Source organism: Scomber scombrus, chromosome 20 (assembly GCF_963691925.1).
Source record: "Scomber scombrus chromosome 20, fScoSco1.1, whole genome shotgun sequence".
NCBI classification, from domain to species: Eukaryota; Metazoa; Chordata; class Actinopteri; order Scombriformes; family Scombridae; genus Scomber; species Scomber scombrus.
In genome coordinates this window covers 24795370-24823228 of record NC_084989.1, presented here as the reverse complement: position 1 = coordinate 24823228, position 27859 = coordinate 24795370, and the positions used below count along the sequence as shown (strand labels likewise).

At 38.8% G+C, this 27859-nt stretch overlaps 3 protein-coding genes across 3 annotated transcripts in view; all 3 read right to left on the bottom strand.

The window, feature by feature from the left end:
- LOC134002059 (neoverrucotoxin subunit alpha-like) overlaps window positions 1-6928 on the bottom strand; it is a 15351-nt gene extending 8423 nt beyond the window's left edge. Inside the window, exon 1 of the mRNA XM_062441328.1 lies at window positions 6771-6928. The gene's annotated coding sequence lies outside the window, so the exon portion shown is untranslated. The remainder of the gene's footprint in view (window positions 1-6770) is intronic.
- A 2900-nt stretch (window positions 6929-9828) lies between these two features.
- Window positions 9829-15206, bottom strand: LOC134002029 (NLR family CARD domain-containing protein 3-like). Its single transcript, XM_062441277.1, has 5 exons — window positions 15075-15206; window positions 12787-12891; window positions 12272-12350; window positions 11882-12110; window positions 9829-11603 (listed from the first exon to the last, which is right to left on the bottom strand). Exons 1-5 carry the CDS (start codon window positions 15137-15139, stop codon window positions 9829-9831), a joined length of 2253 nt encoding a protein of 750 aa, XP_062297261.1. The 5' UTR covers window positions 15140-15206.
- A 5065-nt stretch (window positions 15207-20271) lies between these two features.
- On the bottom strand, window positions 20272-27393 carry LOC134002058 (stonustoxin subunit alpha-like). Its single transcript, XM_062441327.1, has 3 exons — window positions 27275-27393; window positions 25661-25707; window positions 20272-21290 (listed from the first exon to the last, which is right to left on the bottom strand). The coding sequence occupies exon 3, from the start codon at window positions 21256-21258 to the stop codon at window positions 20710-20712; it is 549 nt and encodes a 182-aa protein (XP_062297311.1). The 5' UTR covers window positions 21259-21290; window positions 25661-25707; window positions 27275-27393; the 3' UTR covers window positions 20272-20709.
- Between the last annotated feature and the right edge of the window lie 466 nt (window positions 27394-27859).

The following is a 27859-nucleotide window of genomic DNA, read 5'->3' as shown; positions in this document are numbered from 1 at the left end:
TACTATGTCCCGTTCATTAAATTGCACTTCTGAATCCATAATCATGATGACATTACTCTGTTTGTAAAATAATTAGGCTATTTAGTATAAAGAAGTAGGCTATTTAACAATGTAGGTAGATATATCAGTCATTTGAATTGACAATTGAAACTATGATATTATGCAAGCGTACAATATAAATATTAGCAGCCGAAACTACAAAGCGACTTGTCCACAATATAAACTGACTATTTATTAATAACTGTTATTCATTTAATTGAAATATTGCTTTTTTTTTTTTTTTTTTTTTTAAACATATCTTTATTGGTTTTTACATTCATACAACAACATAGAACACTTAAAACATATGGCAGTAATACAAATAATAATGAAAATACTAATAGAATACAGAAAAAGTAAATAAATAACTTGTCATAATAAAATAAATAATTAAAAAGGGATAAATTAAATAGACAAATTGGTCAGAGAAATTACTGAGCAATAAATAATAAATACATAAATAAAAAAATAATCATATAAAATGGTAATGATAATAAATTATTAATAATAATAATATTCTTAATATAGGTTACATCATACACTCCTATCAACACATTAAATATTTTTATTATCTCATTCTCCCATTGCCTCCTCCAAATCTCCATCTTTCAACAGTTCCAAAAATATCTTCCAAATGTCATAGAATTCAGACGCCCTCTTTCTAACAATATAGGTCAGCTTCTCAAGAGCCAAACTTGATGTTAAGTTATTCAACCATTGGGTAAAAGAGGGGCCATTAACATTCTTCCAACATAATGCAATACAGCGTTTGGCCTGCAGTAAACAAAGATCAACCATTTTTCTTTCTTTGCCGGATAAATTACAGTCCTCTGGATAAATGCCTAAAATACATAACTTAGGGCATAGGGGTACAGGGGAAGTAGTGATTTGAGAGATATACTTTAATATTGAGCTCCAAAACTTTTGAATCTCTTCACATTTCCATAAACAATGAAATAATGTGCCCTGGTGGTTTTTACACTTATAACAAAGATCAGGTATATTAGGATCAAATTTATTTAATTGTACAGGGGAAATATATATTCGCATTATCCAATTAAATTGTATCATTCTCAATCGAGTGTTGATGGTTTGAGTATGTGTTTTTAAACATATTTTACCCCATTCACTGAGTGAAATGTCTTCTTGTAAGTCACGTATCCACTCCCGCCTCTTACTATCAGAGTTTTCCTTATGGTTTTCAACCAGCATATTATAAAACCGGGAGACCAGCCTTTTCCCAAAACAGCTTTTTGTAATATGTGTTTCTAAGGTGGATAATGGAGGTTGTTGCACCGAGTTGTTTAAATGTGCCAGAATAAAACTTCGAAGTTGTAAATACTTAAAGAAGTGTTTCTGTGGTATATCAAACTTTGCTTTTAACTCATTGAATGACATTAGAGTAAAATCATCATATACATCCTGCAATTCTACTATGCCCTTGTTCATCCACGTTTTAAAACCCAAGTCATTCTTTGCCGGGGCGAAGTTAGCATTCCCCCAGATCGGGGCGAAACAGGATAATCCTGGAGAGTCACACAACAGTTTTTGTACCACATGCCAAACAATAATGGTGTTTTTTACAAAAGGATTAGTAGTATCTTTCTTTAATGTTTTAAAAGAAGCTGAATATAGATAGCTATTCAATGAAAAACCTTTTGAGGACCGTTTTTCAATTTCTAACCAGGGCATGAAAACATCTTTAGAGAACCAAAACATTGTGGCCCTCAACTGAGCAGCCCAATAGTACCATTCTAGATTTGGCAGCTGTAGCCCCCCCCTATCATAAGGTAGATATAGAAGGGAGAGTCTGAGTCTTGGCTTCCTATTGTTCCAGATGAAATTGGAAAGAAGCTTTCTGGTCTTGAGAAAAAAAGAAGGAGGAGGGGCTAGTGGAATTGATTGAAAGATAAATAAAAATTTTGGTAGTATAGTCATCTTTACTATGTTTATTCTTCCCAATATAGAAAGAGGTAATGTTGTCCATCTCGTGATCTCTTCTGTCACACCCTGTAACATGGGCTCATAATTGGCTGAACTAAGATTATTTATTTTAGGGGTTATTTTGATGCCCAAGTACTTAAATCCCTCTGTGGCATTCACAAATGGATGTGACACTAAAGGTTTCTTCCTCTCATTTCCATTTAAAAACATAATAGATGACTTTTCTTTGTTCACTTTAAACCCAGAGATACTCCCAAATTGACCAAACAACTCTAAGAGAGATGGTATTGATTCTGCAAGTTGAGATAAGAATATAATAGTATCATCAGCGTACATTGCTGTATTGTGTTCTAAGTCCCCAATCTTAATACCATGAATTAAGGGGTGTCATCTGATCGCTATTGCTAATGGTTCCATGGCTATTACAAAAAGAAGAGGTGAAATTGGTGACCCTTGCCTTGTACCTCGAAATAACTCAAAAGGCTGAGAGATGAGATAGTTAGTAGATACCATTGCAGAGGAGTCAACAAATAAAATTTCGACCCATCTACAAAAGTAATCACCAAATCCAAACCGCCCAAGCAACTCGAGTAGATAGGGCCATTCAACTCGGTCGAACGCCTTTTCGGCGTCGACTGATAATATTGCAGTGTCAGGGGACTCTTCACACTCGTGAATTATGTTAAGAACTCTCCTCACATTGTGGAACCCCTGCCGCTTTTGCACAAAACCATTCTGGTATCCATGTATAATGGCTGGTAGAACCCTCTCGAGTCTCATGGCTAAAACCTTAGCAATAATCTTTGCATCTGAATTTAAAAGTGATATGGGTCTATAAGAACCGCGTTCGGTTGGCACTTTGCCTGGTTTTAGAATAAGAGTGATCAGAGCACTACGTAACGAAACGGGGAGGGAACCTGTTTTAAAGGATTCAAAATAAACATCTAATAACGGGGCTATTAATTTTGTTTTAAATAATTTGTAAATATCTATCGGAAGCCCATCTGGACCCGAAGCTTTACCTCCTCTCATGTTTGTAATGGCGTTAGAAATGTCATTCAAATTTAATTCCCTCTCTAGTTCAGTTTTTGTACTCTCAGAAATACAGGGAATGACCAATCCATCGAGGAAATTGTTTTGGTTTACCAGGTCTCGAGGGTTGTCAGAATTATAAAGGGTTTTATAATATGAGACAAAGGTGTTATTGATTTCTGTGGGATCTGTAGTTAATTCTCCTTGTTCATTCCTAATTGTATTGATGGCTCTGTCAGATTCAATTTTCTTAATCTGCCAGGCTAGCAGTTTACCTGGCTTTTCGCCCTGATCATAAAAAGTTTGTTTCAGTCTTATTATACCATCCTCAGCCTTAAGCATGGAGAGCTCCTCATATTTTGCTTTAAGGGTCAGTAATTCTTGTTTTTTTTGTGTCGAATTATCTATGCTAACCTCTCTCTCTAATTCTCTAATTTTTGAGTCTAATTCATTCATATTCTGTTTGAATTTGTTAAATTTAGAGCTGGTGAAGCTTATCATTTGTCCTCTAATATATGCTTTAAAAGCTTCCCATCTAATGGTTGCAGATGTTTGATTCGTATTTATAGAGAAGTAGAGATCAATATGTTCTCCTACAAATTTTATAAAGTCAGAATCTTGTAACCATTTAGGGTGTAATCGCCACTTGGTTGGATGTCTATACACTTGTTCGACGTTGTAAAATAGTGAGGTTGGGGCATGATCAGATAAAACAATACTATCATATACACAATTTGTTATACTAGGTAGCAGAGATGAGGAAATTAAAAAATAATCTATTCGGGAGTGGGTTTTAAATACTGCCGAGTAGCATGAGAATTCTCTTTTGTTGGGGTTTTGATTTCTCCAAGGATCACAAAGGTTCAGGTCTTTCATATATTGTTGAATTTTCTTTCTTGTTTGGGAATGGGATGTATCTATCCCTGCAGAGCGATCCAGTTTCGGGTCTAAAGCACAATTTAAGTCACCTGCCAATATTATCTTACCAGGGAGGGTGGCCAAAAGCAAAAATAAATTCTCAAAAAATGATGGGTTATCATCGTTTGGGCCATATATATTAACCAAATTAATACTTTCTCTCAAGAGAGTCCCTTGAACCACCAAATATCTACCAGTTTTATCATAAATAGTGTTATTTATTTGAAAAGGCACCGAATTATGAATTAACACCATAACCCCTCTCGAATGAGAAGGGAAACAGGATGCTACTACTTTGCCTGGCCATCTCCTACGTACTTTCACTAAGTCCTCTCTGAGTAAATGAGTTTCCTGGATAAACACTATTGATGACTTAAGTTGTTTAAGCCTGGTAATTACCTGTTTTAATTTAGTCAACTTTACCATCCCTCTAACATTCCATGAAGTGAATTTAAAATTCTTATTTGCAGTCATCTAATCTTACTAATACACCAGATTGTACAGCATAGAATCATCTTTTAGTTGTTGGTAAACCTGATGAGCATCTCTATGTGACATTTTGGGAGTGTACCTGTAGAATACCACATGATGTGAAAGAAAGAAAGAAAAAAATAGAAAAAAAAAAAAAACAAAAAAGAAAAAAAAAAAACAAAACAAAAAAACACTTAAACCCTGCCATGAACAATACCCCTTAGCTGTCAACCTGAACAAGACAGTCCTTTCCCCACCCTCCCCCTGACCTTGGGGTGCAGTTAAGTGCACACACTGATCCAGTGTAAACAAGGGAGCAGTTAGACCAAACCAAGCAGTCCTAATAACAGACCGAACAACATAAACAGGACAATTGTGTCCCCTGGCAAAAAATAAATAAAAAAAATATATGTATATATATATACACAAACAAGTATGTTCATCTAGTCTTTCTTGCAGCTTAACTTCCATTCGGGAAGGCCGACAGTACACTGAATAACCACTTTTCAAAAAACAAAACAAAACGAGTGACAGCCCACTTAAAAAGGGCGCGTGGTAGTCTCTGTATAAATAGTAAATAAAAAGCGTATTTACATCTGAGGAGACTGAGGGAATAATACAATTATGTAGCCTATACAAAACAGAAAAGTCTCCACAGAAAAAAGAGAATAAACAGCATTCACGTGTGTGTGTTACTGGCCCATAAAGCCATCAATAACAAGCTATAGCTGTTATAGGTGGATAATAAAGGATTCAGCAGTTCATTTTAGTTCACCTGTGAGTCCTCTGTGTTCTGTAACCCTTTGATGAATTTTTCAGCATCTGCTGGGGTTTCAAACTCACGTGTTTGTCCATCAGACGACACTCGTAGCTTGGCTGGGTAAATTATTCCGTACCGTATGTTCATCGACCTCAGCTGCTGTTTCACCTGGTCGAAACCCCTCCTGCGACGGTGGAGCTCCGCCGAAAGATCCGGGAAGAACATGATCACTTGACCGGCGTAGATAACTTTGCCTTTGGCCCTGGAAGCTCGCATCACACGGACTTTATCCTGGAAGTTTAAAAACTTCACGATGATGACCCTCGGTGTGGTCGATCGATTAGGTTGTGTCCGGCCGGGCAACCTGTGTGCTCTTTCAATGAGAGGTGGACTCGGGAATGTTGCTGGTCCCAGCACTTCTGGGAGCCACTTCTCCAGGAAAGCTACCGCGTCGTTTCCTTCCATCCTCTCCGGCACGTTAACTATCCGTAGGTTTGAACGACGCGAGCGGTTTTCGAGCTCGTCAAGTTTGTTTGTGAGGAGAGACACCTGTTTAGCTAGCGCGTCAGCCTTGCCTTTCTCTGAGTTGACTGTGTCTTCTACGGTGCTAATGCGCACTTCTGCTTCATCCATGCGCGTCGAGAAGTCCTGCACGTCCCTCTTAACGTCTTGAATGGCTTTAAGGACCACATCAATCTTTGTGGAAAAGTCATTTCTGATCCCATCGAGTATCTGAATGACGTCCATGTTTTGGGCCGATCCAGTGTCCACGTAGTCCTCACGAGGCAGTCGCACGAGGCTAGCATCACACTCTGAGTTAGCTAAGCTAATAGCATCTGAGACGTCGTCTTCTTCACACTGAGAAAGGTGTGCTTTAGATTTGTTTTTTTTCGGCATATTGTCGCGGGTATGCAGTATCAAGTCGCCACGAATGAAAGTTATCAGTGTTTGTGCAGTTAAAGGAAAGTTTACAGGATTTTTCAAGAATATAGCCAGGAGCTCACAAAAAGACGTCTGCTCAGTTCAGCGCCATAACCACGCCCCCCCGAAATATTGCTTATTGAAGTAATAGTTTAACTCCCTGGCTGATGACATCCCCTGGCATAATTCATGTTAAATCATTTTTGTTTTTATTTCTGTAACAGTGCAACAGCTGAGACAGCGTTCACAGCACGGGTCATTTTTCCTCGTTCTTTGTCTTTCTCAGGACCTTTAATTCCACTAACACTAAATAATAATCTGTGTTTCTGTTGATCTATTTCTGAGAGCGGGACCTCAGTCTGAGAGCTCGTAAAGTTCTTATTCTTAGTCTTTAGTGCCATTTTCATGAATGGAGCTTCTCCACAACCTGCCGGTCGTCTGACCTTATTTGGTATTTTGGGGCGTCATTCATGTTAATTTACTATTCTCGGGAACGCGCGTTCATTTAGAACAGGTGGGATTCTTCATGTTTACGAATGTCATTTACGACTGTTTCCTGGTGATACGAGTGTTTGGTGAATCCAACGTGGAACACTCGTAAATTCCACCTCACGAAAAAAGTACGACAGATTTAAGAAGAAAAATACGAACATATTCTTGCATCTGGACCATTGTCTGTCCATACCTGAGAGTGTCCAGACTCCAGTGTGGATCCTCCAGTCCAGCAGACAAAAGCTTCTCTCCTGAGTCTCCTGGATGATTGTAGCTCAGGTCCAGCTCTCTCAGATGGGAGGGGTTGGAGCTCAGAGCTGAGGCCAGAGAAGCACAGCCTTCCTCTGTGATCAGACATCCTGACAGGCTGCAAACACACAAAACAACACACATGTCACACAGTGTGAGAGTACTGCTGTGTGCAGTCACATACAACAACAAACTGTCTCCAAACTAACTCACTAAAAGATGAAGTGAATCAGGGAGCTCCAGAAAGTTGAGCATCCAGCCAGATGGGAAGATTCAGCACCATGTTTATACCTCGTCATTGTGATCCCAATGTTCAAATCATTCTAATGTGTTTATGAAGAGTGAAGCTTTTGCCAAAAGGAATAATAAAGACGCACTTTTATCACAGTGCTGTGTCAACTTTTCAGGTTTTTTAAAACTCCACAAAATCAAGGAGCCTCCTGATATAAAATGTGACTTCACAGAGGTTCATCAAAGTCTCCACCAGACAGACTAGTCTGCTCTTTAGCCTGAAACTGCTGCTGGAGGATCCCTGTGAATACTTGGCTGTGCAGCTCCAACGGTCAACAATCAAGTTACTCATTGAACATTTTCAAAGTCTCATTTCTTGCCTGCTTATTGAGGCCTGATAATAATGTCTTCACACCACTCAACGAGTTTAATGTCACTTTTTATATTTCAACACAATAATAAAGAAATTCATTAAAAACAGGAACAAATAATATATGAATGATCTAGGGCTGCAACAATGAATCGATCAAATGGATAAAAATGGATTATTAAAAGTTTTGGCAACAAATTTTATTATGGATTCGTTGTGTGATTGATGCGTCACTATGTCTCAGACGGAGCTGAGCAGAGCCGGTATCGTGTAAAGTGTGGGAGAACTTCACTCTACATGAAACTAGAAAGTGTGTGTGGCATCTTACCAGGAACGACACGATGCTGCACACCTACACACAAACAAACATCACTTATTTACATGTCAATGATGTAATGTCAGCGTGTGGATCATTAACCTTGTTGTTCAAGTTAGTGAACTAACAGCTTCTCACAGTCAGCAGTAGGAGATGAGGAGAGGAGCAGGTTGACCTCAGGTCTCTACACTGAAAGCCTGAAGTAGGAGGAGCAGCTACGGTAGCCTAATGATGCTAAAAGTAAATGCTACTAAACACATCGGAGCATTTTCTCTGAGTCGTATGAAATCATTGAGAATAATATAAAATCAGTCTGACTGGATTCTTGATACTGTAAAATAAGAATAAGTAAATAACTCATTATTATAGGTGCAGTATTCTTAAGGATGTTCTACTTTATCTGGTTCACTTAAATTCTTTTTTAGTCATGTTGAGGCTCACAATCAAAACGTTTGCAGGTTGTTTACATCCATTATCAAGTCAACCATCAGAGACACTTTGAGCATCTACAGACAGCGTCTCATACACACTGAGAGAGCCTGGCGTACTTATAAGGAGAACAGATACGGCTCCAGAGGGAACCGAACACCCACTGCTCTGAAGATGAAGCTCAGATTCATCGAGTGGAACCACTGGTTGGCCAAAAAACACTGTGATGGTTGGACGCCTTTTTAAAAAGCATCACTGTGTTACTGAAGGTGTAAAAGTAGGACATAAACAGGCAAGAAATTAGACTTTCAAAATGTTCAACTAGTATCTTGATTCTTGATTACTGTGGTGTATAAGACAGAAACTACATGGAAATGATCCTGCAACAGCTCACTTAAATGCCATGATATGTGAGGTCAATTTAGTTATCTGCTAATTATCACATGACTGTTCAATTTACAGACCGGTACAATGACATGTTAGCCAAATCTGTAAAATCATCAGTGGTGTTTAATAATTCATCAACAAAAACAAAAGAAAACAATAAAATCGGCATAGAAAATAATTCTCTGCTGCTGAAGTTTACAAAAAACTGGTTTGACAAATCACATCAGCAGAGACAATCCTACACAGGTTTAATGTTTATCCTCTGAAGTAAGTCAGATTTGAAATGTTCATCAGTTGAACAGGTTATAAATGTTTTGTGTTTGTTATGTACATTGGGATCTACTCTAAAGACTCATGTAAAAAGGGTCGGTGTTATGAGCAAATGCTTCAGCCTTCACCTTTTTGCTCAGAAACTGCTTCATTTGTTTATTTATTTCACCTTTTGGTTGACAGATGAAGAAAAGAAGAACGTGTGATTATTTACTTTATTATACGTGTATTCTAAACTAAACAGGTTGATGAATCCTGACCTGAGAGTCTTCAGTGTACAGTGTGGACTCTCCAGTCCAGCAGAAAGCTGCTTCACTCCTGAATCCTGCAGGTTGTTGTTACTCAGGTCCAGATCTCTCAGACTAGAGGACTGGGAGCTGAGAACTGAGGACAGAGCTGCACAGCTTCTCTCTGAGAGGTTACAGTCAGTCAGTCTGAAGAGACAATAATGAACAAGACAACAATATTTGTGTTGAAATAAGTCTAAACTGTGATGATATATAATCTCTGCCAAGCACCAGCTAGGAGATGTGACAGTTAATAATGGAGTAATCAGAATAAATAGTAATACAGTAATTTAAATCACATGGAACCAAAGCAGGATGAGCTTCTTTATATCAGTCAAAGATGATATCTGTGTGCTGAACTGTTCATGAAGTTAAAGTAAAGAAACATGTCAGATTTTCTAAACTGTGAATCAGTTGAGACAAACATGATCTGACCTGAGAGATTCCAGTTCACAGTGTGGACTCTCCAGTCCAGCAGAAAGCTGCTTCACTCCCGAAACCTGCAGGTTGTTGTGACTCAGGTCCAGATCTCTCAGACTAGAGGACTGGGAGCTGAGAACTGAGGACAGAGCTGCACAGCTTGTCTCTGAGAGGTTACAGCCATTCAGCCTGGAAAGGAAAAATGAAGAAACAGAAAACAAGCAAGAAGTTACTTATTTTAAAGACAGCAGAATATTTAATTAATGATGAATAAATCAAACCATCTGTGTACTTACAGAGCTTTGTTGGAGGCTTTGACCACTGGCAGCAGCCTCAGAAGAGCCTCCTCTGAAGCAGAGTATTTCTTCAGGTCAAACACGTCCAGATCTTTTTCTGATGACAGTAAGATGAAGACCAGAGCTGACCACTGAGCAGGAGACAGGTTATCTGTGGAGAGACTTCCTGATCCCAGGTACCGTTGGATCTCCTCCACTAGAGAACGATCATTCAGTTCATTCAGACAGTGGAACAGATTGATGCTTCTCTCTGCAGACAGATTCTCACTGAGCTTCTCCTTGATGTACTCGACTGTTTCCTGGTTGGTCTGTGAGCTACTTCCTGTCTGTGTCATCAGACCTTGTAGGAGAGTCTGATTGGTCTGCAGTGAAAGACCCAGGAGGAAGCGGAGGAACAAGTCCAGGTGTCCATTTGGACTCTTTAAGGCCTCGTCCACAGCACTCTGGTAGAAACGTGTCTGGGATGTTGTTTGTTTTCCTGCCAGCAGATTGACTCCAGACTTGATGAATGTCAGATGGACATGAAGAGCAGCCAGAAACTCCTGAACACTCAGATGGACGAAGCAGAACACCTTGTCCTGGTACAGCCCTCTCTCCTCTTTAAAGACCTCTGTGAACACTCCTGAGCACACTGAGGCTGCTGTGATATCGATGCCACACTCTGTCAGATCTGATACATAGAAGATCAGGTGGCCTTTCTGCAGCTGCTCAAAAGCCAGTTTTCCCAGAGACTCAATCATCTTCCTGCTCTTTTTATTCCAGTGTGGATCTGTCCCAGCTCCTCCATCATACTTCATGTTCTTCAGTTTGGACTGAAGCACCAGGAAGTGGATGTACATCTCAGTCAGGGTCTTGGGCAGCTCTCCTCCCTCTCTGCTTTTCAACACATCCTCCAGAACTGTAGCAGTGATCCAGCAGAAGACTGGGATGTGGCACATGATGTGGAGGCTTCGTGATGTCTTGATATGGGAGATGATGGTGCTGGCCTGCTCCTCATCTCTGAATCTCTTCCTGAAGTACTCCTCCTTCTGTGGGTCAGTGAACCCTCTGACCTCTGTCACCATGGCGACACACTCAGGAGGGATCTGATTGGCTGCTGCAGGTCGTGTGGTTATCCATAGGCGAGCAGAGGGAAGCAGTTTCCCCCTGATGAGGTTTGTCAGCAGCACATCCACTGAGGTGGACTCTGTAACATCAGTCAGGTTCTTATTGTTGAGGAAGTCCAGAGGAAGTCGACACTCATCCAGACCGTCAAAGATGAACACAACATGGAACTCTTCAAACCTGCAGATTCCTGCTTCTTTGGTTTCAGTAAAGAAGTGATGAACAAGTTCCACCAAGCTGTACTTTTTCTCTTTCAGCACATTCAGCTCTCTGAAAGTGAATGGAAATGTGAAGTGTATGTCCTGGTTGGCTTTGTCTTCAGCCCAGTCCAGAGTGAACTTCTGTGTTAAGACTGTTTTCCCAATGCCAGCCACTCCCTTTGTCATCACTGTTCTGATTGGTTCATCTCTTCCAGGTAAGGCTTTAAAGAAGTCTTCTTGTGTGATTGTTGTTTCCTGTCTGTCTGGTTTCCTGGATGCTGTTTCAATCTGTCTGATCTCATGTTCATCATTGACCTCTGCAGTCCCTCCCTCTGTGATGTAGAGCGGTGTGTAGATCTGATTCAGAAGGGTTGGGTTTCCTGCTTTAGCGATCCCCTCAAACACACACTGGAACTTCTTCTGCAGGTTAGTCTTGAGTTTACGTCGACACCTGCCAGCAGGAGTTCCTGAATGAACAAACAACAAATGAAATCAATCAGGTGATTCTACAGTAAATTGGTAGAATGTAAACATTAAACTGCAGATGTTTATATTTTCCTCACTATGAAATCTATTCAGCTCATCAGTTGTGGACAAACAGTTTCTGACTGTTTTCAGCTCAGAAGAATTCATAGATCTGATGCAGATGTGTGCATCATATTAACAGCAGAGTTTGAAATATAAACCTCTCCCACGTTGCCTCCATTTCCTCTCCATCATGTTAAATCTGTTAAAATCCTCTTACTGCTCTGCAGACGCTCAGCCAGATCCTCCTGCTTCATTCTCCTCAGGAAGTGCAGTGTGATCTTCAGAAATGCGTCTCTGCTTCTCCTCCTCTGCTCTTTCTCCTCACAGTTCAACACCTCCTCATCCTCACTCTGACTCTCTAAGCATTCTGGGTAATCTGAACTCAGAACCTTCTGCATCTTCTTCAGCTCGTTCTTCACAAAAGTGACGATGTTCTCCTCCAGCAGCTGGAACAGAATAATATATGAATGACACAATCAAACTAACATCATGAAGCAAACATCAGATCCATGTTGGACACACTGACAATCCACTGGTCTACAAAGTGCAGCATGGAGATGATTGTGAACACAATAGATGTAAAAGTAGTTGTTGTACATGTACAGACCATAAATATGGAGTCCAGGTGTGTTTGATGCTGCTGGGCAGACTGACCACTGGGAACCTCTGAGCTCTCCTGGTCCACTCTGTGGAGGAATCATGAAGAATGAGCTCACATTATGTCTGTCCACACAGAGACAAACACAAGCTAAAGGTCCATCAAGTGATATTTGGATGTGAACAGAGAATCAGATGAGTCCCTGTAGTGGTAAAGCTTTACTAGTCCTGCTGATCCCACTGAGAATCAACAGCTCAGAGTCACTTTGGTTTAGTCCCAACAGCTCTCACCAACCCTTCATGAAGATCTCCCTCCCTCACTGCACACTGCTGAAGGCAGCTACAACCAGTGTGTGGTTGTATGAGACTGGTTGTACTGGGCAACTCCCAGTGTCAATGTGTCTGACTGTGTGAGTGTGAACGCTGCTCAGAGAACTTTGTCTGAGTCAATAAAGGTTTAAAAACAGGAGACTTGATAAGAGTGATGAAAACATCATTATGTTTTTATCTGTTTGAAATCCTCACCTGTGATCATCAGAGTGGCGTCCATCTTTGAAGGTATTAGGAAGATCCATAGACCAATCACTGTTCATAGACACACAGCTGGGTTCAGGTTGGTCCAGCTTCCTCCTGATAGAAACACAAGATACATTCTGCTCAGCACCCAGAACACACTGACACTAAATCTGTCAGTGATTTAATACACCTACTGTACACAACACAGTAGTATCCTGCTAGTTTTATATGAATACACTGTTAACCTTAAACATGATTAACTGTATGAGTAGAGCTGTATTCAGTGCAGTGTGCAGCACCTGGAGGGGTGAAGCTGACACTCAGCCGAGGACACAGATGCATGAACTCCTTAAATCTCAGCTGCTGGTAAATGAGTGTTGGGTTCTTATTGTCTAAGGCTTCTCCTTCATCTACTGTCTTGGATTGAACCTCATTTGGATAAAAGCATCTGCCAAATGAATGAATGTAAATAAAACGTTTGTTTGGTCTTTATTAAAGATGCTGTGACGATGAGCAGCTGTCTGGATAATTCTCTGTTCTGCAGACATTTCTGTTGACAGTCCTTCAGCCTGTTAGTGATACTATTGCTTCTCCTGCAGTTGTTTGATGTGGTTAACACACTGCTTCCTTTAGCTCATCCTGTCAGAGACTAGTATTAACAGTGTACTCTGAAACTGACAAGAACCCAAGCTGACAACAGCTGCTGGTCTCTGAGAAGGAAACTACCAACTTTTAATGAGCTTACAGGAGCTGAGTGATACTCAGAGACACATTTTGGGTGGAGGCTCATTTTAATACAGTATAGTAAATAAAAGGTTGTGGGTGTGTTTGTTTTGGGTCAGTCAGTGTGCTCGCTGGGTGGTGAAACCAGCGGCTGCAACATATTTAATAAATATCAAAGTATAATGATGCAATCATTAAACACAACCAATGAAGTTTCATCCTTAATTTCCTGATGTTTTAAAGACATTTCTTGTAAACAGTGATGAGGGGCCCCGGCCCTCGTACCCACTCCAACATTCACTGTTCTGCTCTCAGAAGAATTTTCATGATTTAAGGTACTTGAAATGATTTAATTAATGTATTAGATTAAATGTATGGTAAGAAATTCTGCATGAGAAACACACACACACACACACACACACACACACACACACACACACACACACACACACACACACACACACACACACACACACACACACACACACACACACACACACACACACACCTGATCTGGAATTTTATTTTGAAGGCTACTTAACTGTTTATACTTGCGGTAACCTAGCAACCAGCAATAAGAAAGACGCTCACGAAAGCAATGGCTGTAAGTTTGATAATTTGATATTTGATAGGAATGAAAATGAATATGTAATGTTAAGTTCAGTACTGTAACGTCTGATGTTTATTGACTGGGAAGTCATGCAAGAAGTTGTGCTAAAAGTAATTTGAGAGCGAATGTAAAGTGTGCGTTGCTTAGCAACGATGTATATCAGCCTACTGTTAATGTAAACAGCTTATTTGTGCCGTGTAGTTATTTAGCTTATACTGTTTATTAGCAACACGCTGTAAAGGAAACTAAGGTTTGTATTGTCTTCTATTTGCAGTTTCACTCGTGGTATTTCACCTAAAAGAAAGGAAATAAAGGCAGCAAGACGCTCTGATCCTGGCTCAAAATGTATATCTGAGTTTGGCTGACCGTTTAACTGTGATAACGTACACAAAGTACATAACGCGCAGGGAGAACAGTACATTCACACTGATCTCTGTCCATCATCACTATGAAATGATCATCAATCAATAGAAATGATAGTTTGAGAAGTGAATTCTTCTTTCAAACCTGTTGAATTTGAACAGTTTTAATAAAAACAGCAACAAACTGAAATGATCTAATTACCAACATTATGGATCATTATGGATCAGAAATATCAATAAATGATCCAAATCTCAAATAATTCAACTGAGAACTATTTATCCTGATTCAGGTTTTAACTCATATTGTCCAATAACCTGATTTTAATACTGAGAACTATTTACTTTTAATCAGATGAACGTTGTTGTTTAAAATCAATCAAATCATATTTGGAGCGGTCGCTCTGAAGGACTCACAGCTGAGTTCAGGTTCAATCACCAACACTTCCCTCCAGGAGAGATTCTGGATTATTGCAGTAAAATGTTTGATTTTGCAGTTTTTCTCATAAATAATGATCAAATCTGAAAAGAGAAGTTTGATAAAAACCTTCAATAAAAACATTTCAAACTGAGTCAGTTACATTTAATATTTAGTGACAGTTTACCTTGTTGCAGCTGGACGTTGTTCTTTAAAATTAATGATTTGACCCTTTGACCGATCACTCTTCATAGACACACAGCTGGGTCCAGGTCCAGGTCCAGGTCCAGGTCCAGGTCCAGGTCCAGGTCCAGGTCCAGGTCCAGGTCCAGGTCCAGCAGAGTCTGGTCTATCCAACTCTGGGCTTCTACACAACACACACAGAGCTTTGAGTGTGAATAATGAGGGTGGAGAACAGTGATGGACAGTTAGAGATCCTCATCTCACCTCTGAGCTTTGGTCTGGCTGTCATGTTCCCCACACAGAGAGCTTTTAGAGGGAGGGACTCCCTCCTCTCTGTCCTCACTCTGATCCATGCTGCTGAAGTCACATCCACATCAGTCACACACACTTTCTACCTTCATCTGGAGAGGAAACACAGATCATCCTTTACATCATTTCTCCTGTCACATCCTAAATATCAGCTGCTCCTCCTGTGATTGGCTGTTATTCTCTGTTATATATCAGTGTGAATGCAGCCAGACAGCAGTGTGAGGCAGAGCAAGCTGCCATCAGCTGCTGTACTTCTACTATCAGTCCACTAGATGGCGTCATGAAGCTGCAGTGAAGTGAAGAGCAGCACACATGATTCATGGAGGAGGATTTACATTCACTGACAGGCAGAAGGACTGAGAGCGACTACAGAGTCTCTGCACAAAATGACTTTATGCAACAAACAGCAGCAGATTATTTGAGATGCAACAACTGTGATGGAATTTATTGCACCTCAAGCCTTCAATATAACATTTCATCATTTCCCCTCTATCAACATTTAAACATTATTTAATGAACACCTAATATTCACATTTAATGAGTCTGTAAGTTTCCTGTAAAGGACTCTAATTAAAGTCATTATTTATATGTAACATAGAGGCTGTTATACTCATATTCTTCCAGCTGATTCATTCATTTCAGTTTTTTAGGATAACATTGTTGTTGTTGCATTTGAGTCATTTTCTACTGAAAGCTTGTAATTCAGATGTTTACACTGTTTAATAACTCTTGATAACAGCATCTAGACCTGGAACATGCAGACAAAGACCAAAGATTACAGTTTGTACTTTGACGTCTAAAAGCAGCATGAAGGACTTCCCACAGTTCTCACATGACTTATAGAAGCATTTGGAAGGATTCACATCATTGACTTCAGTTAAAGTACAAATAGCATCCTGTAAACATACTCTATTACTAGTAAAAGTCCTGCATCCATAATGTACACAAGTATTATTGGAAGTAAATGTACATTAAGTATCAACAGTAACTGAGTGTGATGCATTAACATGTAGAGCTTTATGTTGGAGCTACTTTTAACTGTTTTTATGTAGTTTCATCAATAACAGTGAGTGTTACTCTATATGCTCACTTTTATAATGATGATCATTTGATTGATGGATCTGTTTTTATTGATGCTGTGATGTTATACTGAAGACACTGATGTCTGAGGCTAACTTCACACTTTATCATATTTTATAGACGGATCATTTCTTTTTACATTTCAAATCTGAATCATAGCTGTGTAAAAATGTAGTGGAGTAAAAAGTCAAATATCTCCTCTGTAATGTAGTGGAGAGGAAGTATAAAGTAACAGGAAAAGGAAGTACAAGTACTGCAGATTGTACTTCAGTACAGTACTGTAGTGAATGTACTATAAGTTATAAAAGCAGATGGATCCTTCCAAAAAACTCATAAAGAGTTTCAAACTAAATGAGTGAGTCTCAATAAAGAGCTTCAACACATTTGATGACACGTTTCCATCAAGAAGCGACACTAGTTCATGTTGGAGGAGTGTCAATAAGATGAGTGCTGTCTTTGTGAATACTACAGTATTTATTGAATAAAAGAAGTGAAGCCCCTCACCCCCCTGCTGGCTCCACATCAGTCCTGTAGTATCAATAGAAACAGTCTATATTCAGCTGTAGACACACACACTCACAGCTGTTCTCCAGCGGCTGTCCGGTGTTTCGGTCTAACTGGTGACCGTGTTAACTGGTGACTTTCCCACATTTTAAGATACGTTACGAGAGGTGAATGAGTCTTCTGAACACAACTGAACTTACATTAATGGTTACATACTTAGATATTAAAACACCGATAAGTATGTAGTTTAAAAAGGATTAAACTACAAAGGCGTTTTTAGGGAAGTCACCAGTTAACACGGTCACCAGTTAAACCGTAACACCGCATTTAGTGTGTCAGACAGCGGGAAGAGCAGCGGGTCATCTCCGCCTCCTCCACAGGCTGATAGCCGTCAGTCATCAGTAAGTGGAGGGACACAATAATAACAACACTGTTCAACTACTGACCATCAACTCACCTCAGCTGCTCCTCCACACGCACTCATAAAACACAAGATGGCGGGAAAGGTTGCAGCCGTTAGTTTGAGTTCATTTTTAACAACCAAAGTGCAGATTTGTGCTGTTTGTGAGGAGCTAAACTAACAGCAGTCAGCACTAACAACACGAACAAAGAGACATTAAAGTGTAAAAACACAGAAACTGTCGGTTACATTACCTTCAGACGGAGAAAAGTATCTGCAGCACGATGTCAGAGAAAGTGAAAGTAAAGTGTGAAGAGGAAGAGGGAGGAGCTGGCTGATGACTCTGATCCCTTTGTTTCAGAAACATATTGTCTCTATATATTCCATATGTTATGTCCTATTGGATTTGATTTGTAACATCAACTAGAAGAAAGTCTGGATGCTTCCTCATAAATACTTCATAGTGAATAAGGTGAAGGAAGTGATAAATATGAGCCTGCTAATCACTACATGGTGAAAAGAAAACTTCTGGCAAGAAGATTTACAACCATGTTCATAGAGATTTTACTTTAAGGTGGGAGAATGTAGTATTTAGTTTTATCAGAGAACATAGAAAGAAAATAAATGAGTAATAAATGTGTTGATCCTGCTGGCAAAGTTCTACATTTATGTAAATTCAGCAATAAAAAAAACTCACTTTGCATTTTTCCTCCAAGAGACTGAACAAGTAAATCTGATCTCTGAATCCAAAAACAAAAAGTCTATAAAAACCCTTCATGTATGTTCACCTTTGAATATCTTTGTTTAATGTACCCGAGTATTCCTCTGTCTATATCCTTTATATACTGTTCTGTATACTGTGTTCTTTTACAATAAAGATTTCTTTAAAAAAAAGACTTTAAAGAAAGAGTGTGGAGAGGAATTGGACAGAAAGTATTTTATATTTGTAGTATTATGTGACTAAAGTTGTAAATAGAACATAAATATTCATCCTTGTTTCTTGTAATAACTTTCAAATATAACAAGAACCTCTCTTCATTTTATGACTGTTTTTTTTCCAAATGAAAAGAATTAAAACATATTCGTAGGACTACGTGTTATTCTCTGCTATTCTTCACTTCCACCTTCCACTGTACTAAATACTGTTCTTTGTACCATAAATGACACATATTGCTGATTTCAGAGATATGTAACTGTATAAGAACCAAGGCTGATCCATCCTGTCTCACTGTCCTCACCATCAGCCAGAAAAGACTCCTGTATCCATTATTTCCAGTGAAATAAATAAATAAATATCTCTAATAATAACAAAACATTTACATCTACTTACACTACTGTAACGTTAACAAGCTGCGTTCAACTAGCCTTCGTTTATAGATGTTAAAGTAACAGCAATGTATATCTTTATAAGTCACTTACAAAGTCATCAATCAGCTCAATGGATCTTTGTCCTCTTCTGTTAATGGGGAACACAACCCCAAACTTACCCCAATATCACATCATTCTTCTCACTTCTTTATCACATCAACACCACATTTACAGGACTATTTGCAGCGCGCATTAATATTGCCGCCACAGCAGAGGTGATGTGTGTTAAGTTCACACATTGAAATTTATATTGAACTCAACTGACTTACAAACCTGAGCTATAATACTGATAACTCATAAAATTCAGTTGAAAATTCATAACTCTTGATGTTAATTGGAAGTTAATTATTGTGACTTATTCATCAAATCCCTTTTTTGGCTTAATGACCAGTGTCAATTTGTGTAACCAGTATTTTTTTCTTTTTCTTATTTTTTTCCCCAACTAATCAGTTTGATCAATGAATCACCTGTAAAACATCTTCAGCTTTTATATCATTAACTGGACAAACCCTCATCAATGTGCTGATTATCATCTTTAGGAATAATTATTGATTAATGATCAGTACAGTTATAATGTATCTAGTAGCTAGTATTACTCTTCATTAATGGATATTTGGCGCCATCTGGTGGCAAAAAGGTAAACTGCATGCTGTCAGTTTCATGAACACAGATTACATGATGTGCTTTTAAATGATAAAATATGTAAATATTGTTATTAGAATGGTACTAATGACTTCTGTGAAATGCTCCCAAACACAAGGGACAGAGAAGCAGAGAGAAGCTATTTCAACAATATTTCCAACACATGGAGGCTGTTAGCTCACTTTTTTATTGGACATAACAGGTGATACAGCAGTTACATGTATTTCTGCCTGAGTAACACAAACATACAAATGATCAACTTTACTTGGTAAAAACACAAAAACAGCAAATAAGAAACATATGAAAAGATTAGAAACAGATGAATTATCCTGTAAATGAGCTTTTTATTGTGGATATTTAGTAAGGCGCTAAACTGTCAGCTGTTTGTCCTCTAATATTCTGTTCACATACAGCCAGAGCTGCAACTATTAGTCCATTCATTGATTATCCATCAACACTAAATCAGCACTTCATCATCATTTTAGTCATTTTCAAGCTTTTCTTTGTCTGACATGATAATAAACTGAATATTTGATGTTCTGGACTTTAGTTCAGACACAATGAGACATTTAAAGACGCTGCCTTTGACTCTGTGAGATTATAACCAGCGTTTTAGGCAAGACAGCTTTATTTATATAACACATTTCATACACTGGGTCAATTCAATGTGATTTACATAAAAACTAAGTATTAAACTGTAAAAACAAGTTAAAACTAAACAGTAAAATAATAAAAACACTATTTTCACTATTTTCTGACATTTTATAGACAAAACTATGAATGGATGAATCATCATGTTGATTGACAGCTGTACATGCACATCCAGTAGAGACACACATAAAAAAAAAAAACAAGTCATTGAACAAGAAGCCCAAAAAAACAAATAAGAGGAGAAAGACCAAAGTTCCTCTCTAGGCCAGCAGATACTTACTGTCATTATGTGTGTTATAGTTAGTGGCTAAACTCTTCCAACATGTTTAAAAAGCTCGGTCACAACTTGACGTTTCAGTAAACTTTGAGCCGCTGGTGGTTTTCTCTCTGAGAGCTTCTGAGTTTCACTTTGGGTGTTGGACTTGAACATTGACTGAGACTCATAAGGATCAAAGCCACGACCTCCGAACCTCCAAACAGTCCTCTAACAGACTGAGATATCTGCTCTGAGAAAATCAGCTTCTGTTTTACAGCTTTTTAAATGTGGATATATGTGACTGACTAACTAACTGTCAGTCATGTGGAAACCATGTTGGCTTTAGAAACTCTATTTACAACCAGTGAGAGATCAGGTTGGTGCTAAATAACATGAGAACGTTTCTCTGACAGGAGGAGACTCTCCTTCCTACAGACCACACAGAGACACTGAGGAACCAGAACCAAGAGACCAGAACCCAAACCCAGCACACAGAGGTTCAGTGAATGTGGTGTTGAAGGTGTGGAGGTGGATCAGTGTGTCAGAGGAGACTCTGTAGAAGGACAGAGTGCCAGCAGGACAGTCCACATACACTGCTACTCTGTTAGAGGAGGAGGAGGAGGAGGAGGAGGAGGAGGAGGAGGAGGAGGAGGAGGAGGAGGAGGAGGAGGAGATGGGTGTTCGTCTGTTATTGTGATGGACAGAGTAACGATCATCATAGCAGTCCAGACTCCAGGACTGATCGTTATATCCAAACATACAGTCATAACTGTCTCCTTTCCTGCTGATTCTTCTGTAACTCACTGATATAAGAACGTTTCCTCTCCTCTCGACCTCCCAGTAACATCGACCAGTCAGAACATTTCTACTCAGCAGCTGATAGACATCAAATCTGTCTGGATGATCAGGATATGACTGATCCTCCTCCACACGTGTCACCTTCCTGTTGTTATCAGACAGTTTGAGGTTTCTGTTCATTGTGTTTGGATCCAGTTTGAGTTCATAGAAATCTGATGAAGAGAACGAGACACAATACAGCTGCAGTTATTGATCAGTTATTGATCAGTTATTGATCTGTTAATGATCAGTTATTGATCAGTTAATGAACAGTTATTGATCAGTTATTGATCAGTTAATGAACAGTTATTGATCAGTTATTGATCTGTTAATGATCAGTTATTGATCAGTTAATGAACAGTTATTGATCAGTTAATGAACAGTTATTGATCAGTTATTGATCAGTTAATGAACAGTTATTGATCAGCTATTGATCAGTTAATGAACAGTTATTGATCAGTTAATGATCAGTTATTGATCAGTTAATGAACAGTTATTGATCAGTTATTTTTTCAGTTCTGTTTGATTTCATTAATAATAATAATGACTAAAGGTTACTTGTGTTTAAATGATAGTATGTACGGTTGTAGAGCAGAAATATGTTACGCTGCTACTTGTTGGTTCAGGTTTCGTGGTCAGATGTAGAAAGCGGGTCGACTGAATAAAGCGTTTGTTCCGAGCGGAGCAGCCGAACATAACTGTCCAAGATGGCCGACGCGACTCAAACCAGGTTATTGATCTATGATGACATCATCTTCATCCTCAGTAGGACACGCGCACACACACACACATACACACAGATACACACACACACTGTAACACATACACACAGATACACAAAAACACACACACTGTAACACACACACACACTGTAACACACACACACACAAATACACACACTGTAACACAAACACTGTAACACAAACACACACACACACAGACACACAAAAACACACACACTGTAACACACACAAACACTGTAACACAAACACACACACACACAGACACACAAAAACACACACACTGTAATATATACAGATACACACACACACACACACACAGTAACACACACAAACACACTGTAACACACACACAGATACACACACTGTAACACACACACAGATACACACAGACAGACACACACACACTATAACACAGACACACACACACTATAACACAGACACACACACACTGTAACACACACACAGACACACACAGACAGACACACACACACACTATAACACAGACACACACACAGAGACACACACACTATAACACAGACACACACACACTGTAACACACACACAGACACACACACACACACACACTGTAACACCCACACACACACACACTGTAACACATACACACAGATAAACACACACACTATAACACATAAAGATACACACACACACACACACACACTGTAACACACACACACACACACACAGACAGTAACACACACACACAAATACACACACACAAATACACACACAAACACACAGATACACACACACTGTAACACGTACACACAGATAAACACACTATAACACACACACACACACACTGTAACACACACACACACACTGTAACACACACACACACACACACACACTGTAACACACACTATAACACACACACACACTGTAACACACACACTGTAACACACACACACACTATAACACACACAAATACACACTGTAAAACACACACACACACACTATAACACACACACACACACACACACACACACACACACACACACACAGATACTTCTAAAGCTAAATAATAATAATAATTGAAGAGCTCTCATTCTGACAGACACTTAAACACAACACAGAGCATCTGACATGAACTCTCCTGACCCGGTGTAACTGTAACATGTCAAGTAGCTGCGTGTCTACACATGTCCAGCCAATGTAGTTTCAATCATCCAATTCTGTGGATATTTTGTGACACTTTTTGGTTTTTTCCAACTTTACATGAACGTCGAGTGTATTATTGAAAACTACATTAGCTGTACATGTGTATACTTGTTATATTTGTTTAACTGGAAAAGCGCCTCAGCAGTTCAAGTGCATGACTGACTGCAACTGCTGCTGGAAAGCTAACACGTGGAAGTATGCTAGTAATGCTTATTAGCTCGTGAGAAAGCCACGTGACAAATGTTTCTTCACAATGCATAAATGTCGTATGGTTTTCATTTAGTGTATTTTACAGACTTACCAACACTTCCAGTACACTTCTACTGCACATTAAGCACCTCATTACCGTCCGCTATGTCGGCACAGACACCAAAGGCAAGCTACGGTAATGTAAAGAACACTTCCTGCGCAGTTTCAAATTAAAAGCATGGCAAAGGAAGTCACTGAAAAATAGCGGTTCGTCGTTTTGTCTGAGTTCTAGTATTTCAGTCTGTTGGCTGTACTTTTGTTTTTTAAAGTCATTCGCCAATTTATTCTGCTTTTATTTATTTTTTAATATTACTTTTTATTATTATTATATAACTGGAGCCTTTCTCAATTTATCTATGAAGCACTTTGGTCAATAGGTTATATGTTTGGTTTTTTAAAATGTTTTTTTAAGTAACTTGAATGTAACTACAATGCTAATTCTGAATTCATCATATAAAAATCACATTTGCATTTACATATTAAACTCAAATATTATCAGTAGTATATCAGTGATATTTTAGTATCAATATTACTCCTACAGCAAATGGTTTACTAATCTAAAACTCTGTTTGGTTTGCATTAACTTATTGTCATGCATACATGTAAACATGTCAAAATAAGACAAAGTTGAGTTTTGGCACTTTGGGTCATTTAATAGACGCCCCGCAACCCCCCCTCCTTTCTGATTGGTCACTACTGTCTCCAGGTCAGAGCCAATCCGAGGCAGAGTATGGCGGGTCATTATTGCTTGGTGGCAGAATTTGATTGCGGATCGAGATGTCAGAGAAAAAAGAGGTAAGTTGAGGAACAGACAGATATTTAAATTTAAATGTATTGAACAGCTTGGGAGTAATTCTGATAGTTTAATGACTTTTTTTCTTTTTTTTTCTTTTAACTTTATTTTCATTTCCGTAATATACAAAAAACTCTTGATAGGAAACATGTGCATTATTTTTACATTTCGTTGCAGTTTCACTCAATTCACACATGAAAACTTAAAGAAGAAAATTATTATTATTAAACCAAACTATTGAGGGGTTATTTTCCCATTTGCATAAATGGATGTGATATTTACCCAAAACTATGATAATATGACCAGTTCTGAAAATTCATTGGTAAGATTATCTTTATATAAAAGAATCTGATGTTTATCAAATGGTGATATTTTCTATTTTATTACCTATCCATTCAAAAACATCCTGCCAACAATGTGATGTCACTGTACAAGAATAAAAAAGAAGTTTCACAATCCAACATGGCTCAACCTCAAATCCAAACCTTTTCTTTAATGCTTCTGCTGCTGGATGATAACCATTCATCATTTTAAATTGCAATTCTTTGGCTTTTGGGCTGATGGGCCATTTCAGATATTTTGTAAATGTGTTTATAATGTTTAGATTACTCTCTTATTCTAACGTTTGTTGCCCTTTATGACCATAAAAAAGGTTCTGCATGAACATCTTTCGTATTATTTTATTACTGCATTTTTTATCAGTATTTAACATTTGTTCAGTTTATATCTGGTAAGACTATCTGTACACTGGAATGAGAGAGAGTATGTTTTATCAACTGTATTAGTGGAACTGGAATAGCTTTACATATGTAGCTGTATTCCCTATAAGAGCACTGCATAATAAATGTTTCATTAAAAGAGTTGAGTTGTAAGATTGAACCATGTTCATCCAACAGGTCGGCAACAACAGTTATTTTCTTATCACACCATTTTTGATTGTATAAGGTTTTTCTATTTGATGTAATTGCTCTGTTGTTCCACAATCTGGATCCATGTGGACTCAAATTGTGGGTAAATATCATTTTCCAGTATTTTAACACTTGAACACATGAAAATTTGACAGTCTTAAAATCACATTGTAACAAAAATTCAAACCCTCCTACTTTAAAAAAAATATTTTATCCAATTTACTCTAAACATCCCTACCATTGATTCTATATCTAGTGTTTTTAAACCTCCTTTATTAGTATCTTTGACAAAATGTGAGTTTTTAATATAATGTACAAGGGAGAATGGAGGCTCTGTTCCTCCACCAGGCGTTTAAAGTGACCAATCAGAAAGGAGGGGGGGTTGCAGGGCCGTCTATCACACACACACAAACACTGTAACACACACACACACAGGAACTGACACACACACACACACACACACACACACACACACACACACACACACACACACACAGACTTTTTATTTATTGAGTTCTTTTATTTTTTGTGGTGTTTTTGTTGTTCTGTTCTGGTTTTTAGTCTGAATGTTGACTTTATGCTTCTTGTCTCCCTTTCTTTTGTTTTTTCTGTTTTTAATTCTTGTTTTATTTCCACAATAAAATAAAAAATAAAAATAAAAGCAGACTTACACTTCCTCAGACCTGGTGTCAACCATCGGACTCCAGCAGGCTGCAGGCTGAAAGGAGGAGGGGGGTCAGATCAGCACGTTCTCTTTCAGCATGCTAACATGGACGTTACATGGCTCTAGTCTACTGTTTTATTATTCTGTTCTAATGTGGGGTTGGGCTTTCATACACTTTGATCCAATCTGAATCCACTATCCCAATCCTTCTGAAACCCTGATTGAATCTAATCAGGTTTAACTTTCAACATTTACAGGAAACTTCAGTTAGAAAGAAGAAAAAGTCAAAGATTCAGTTGAGATCTGTGATCAGCTCTGACAGAGAAAATGTTTCCAGCTCTTCCTCCTCTATCACACAATGGGCCAGATGCAAGAACCACTCGTACACACAGATTCGTTCTTAAAGCATGCGTACGAGTGATTTACGAGGATTTGCCGCATTCACCAATTTTATCGTATTTTGGATTTTCTCTTAGGTACGAACAAAATGTACGAGTGGTGCAGACTGTCGTACCTGTCACGCACAACCAACCTGCAGTCCTCCAAAGCAATAAAACATGTCTGTTAGTGTCTAATTGTCTAATGGCAGTGTGCCAACGATATCATGTCTTTTGGGGAAACTACAATTTTTCCGGGGGGGGGGGGGGGGTCAACTGAATTGGATTTTCTTTTTAACATCACTGTATGCTGACTACCACTTAACAGAGAAATGAATAATGTCGATCCGCAGGCTGAGCGATTATTATATTGTCAGTATTTTAGAGACCCCTGAGTAATGGGTTTGAACTACAGGGGATGTAGAGAAGGGGGGGAAAGTGTATACCATGTCCCGTTCATTAAATTACACTTCTGAATCCATAATCATGATGACATTACTCTGTTTGTAAAATAATTAGGCTATTTAGTATAAAGAAGTAGGCTTTTTAACAATGTAGGTAGATATATCAGTCATTTGAATTGACAATTGAAACTATGATATAATGCAAGCTTACAATATAAATATTAGCGGCCGAAACTACAAAGCGACTTTTCCACAATATAAACTGATTATTTATTTATAACTGTTATTCATTTAATTGAAATATTGCTTATTGAAGTAATAGTTTAACTCCCTGGCTGATGGTATAATTCATGTTAAATCATTTTTGTTTTTATTTCCGTGACGGTGCAACAGCTGAGACAGCGTTCACAGCACGGGTCATTTTTCCTCATTATTTGTCTTTCTCAGGACCTTTAATTCCACTAACACTAAATAATAATCTGTGTTTCTGTTGATCTATTTCTGAGAGCGGGACCTCAGTCTCAGAGCTCGTAAAGTTCTTATTCTTAGTCTTTATGCCATTTTCATGAATGGAGCTTCTCCACAACCTGCCAGTCGTCTGACCTTATTTGGTATTTTAGGGGCGTCATTCATGTTAATTTACTATTCTCGGGAACGCGCGTTCATTTATAACAGGTGGGATTCATCATGTTTACGAAGGTCATTTACGACTGTTTCCTGGTGATACGAGGGTTCGGTGAATCCGACGTGGCACATTCGTAAATTCCACCTCACGAATATATTCTTGCATCTGGCCCATTGTCTGTCCATACCTGAGAGTGTCCACCTGTCTGTCCATACCTGAGAGTGTCCAGTCTCCAGTGTGGATCCTCCAGTCCAGCAGACAAAAGCTTCTCTCCTGAGTCTCCTGGATGATTGTAGCTCAGGTCCAGCTCTCTCAGATGGGAGGGGTTGGAGCTCAGAGCTGAGGCCAGAGAAGCACAGCCTTCCTCTGTGATCAGACATCCTGACAGGCTGCAAACACACAAAACATCACACATGTCACACAGTGTGAGAGTACTGCTGTGTGCAGTCACATACAACAACAAACCGTCTCCGAACTAACTCAATAAAAGATGAAGTGAATCAGGGAGCTCCAGAAAGTTGAGCATCCAGCCAGATGGGAAGATTCAGCAGCATGTTTTTACCTCGTCATTGTGATCCCAATGTTCAAAACATTCTAATGTGTTTATGAAGAGTGAAGCTTTTGCCAAAAGGAATAATAAAGATGCACTTTTATCACAGTGCTGTGTCAACTTTTCAGGTTTTATTAAACTCCACAAAATCAAGGAGCCTCCTGATATAAAATGTGACTTCACAGAGGTTCATCAAAGTCTCCACCAGACAGACTAGTCTGCTCTTTAGCCTGAAACTGCTGCTGGAGGA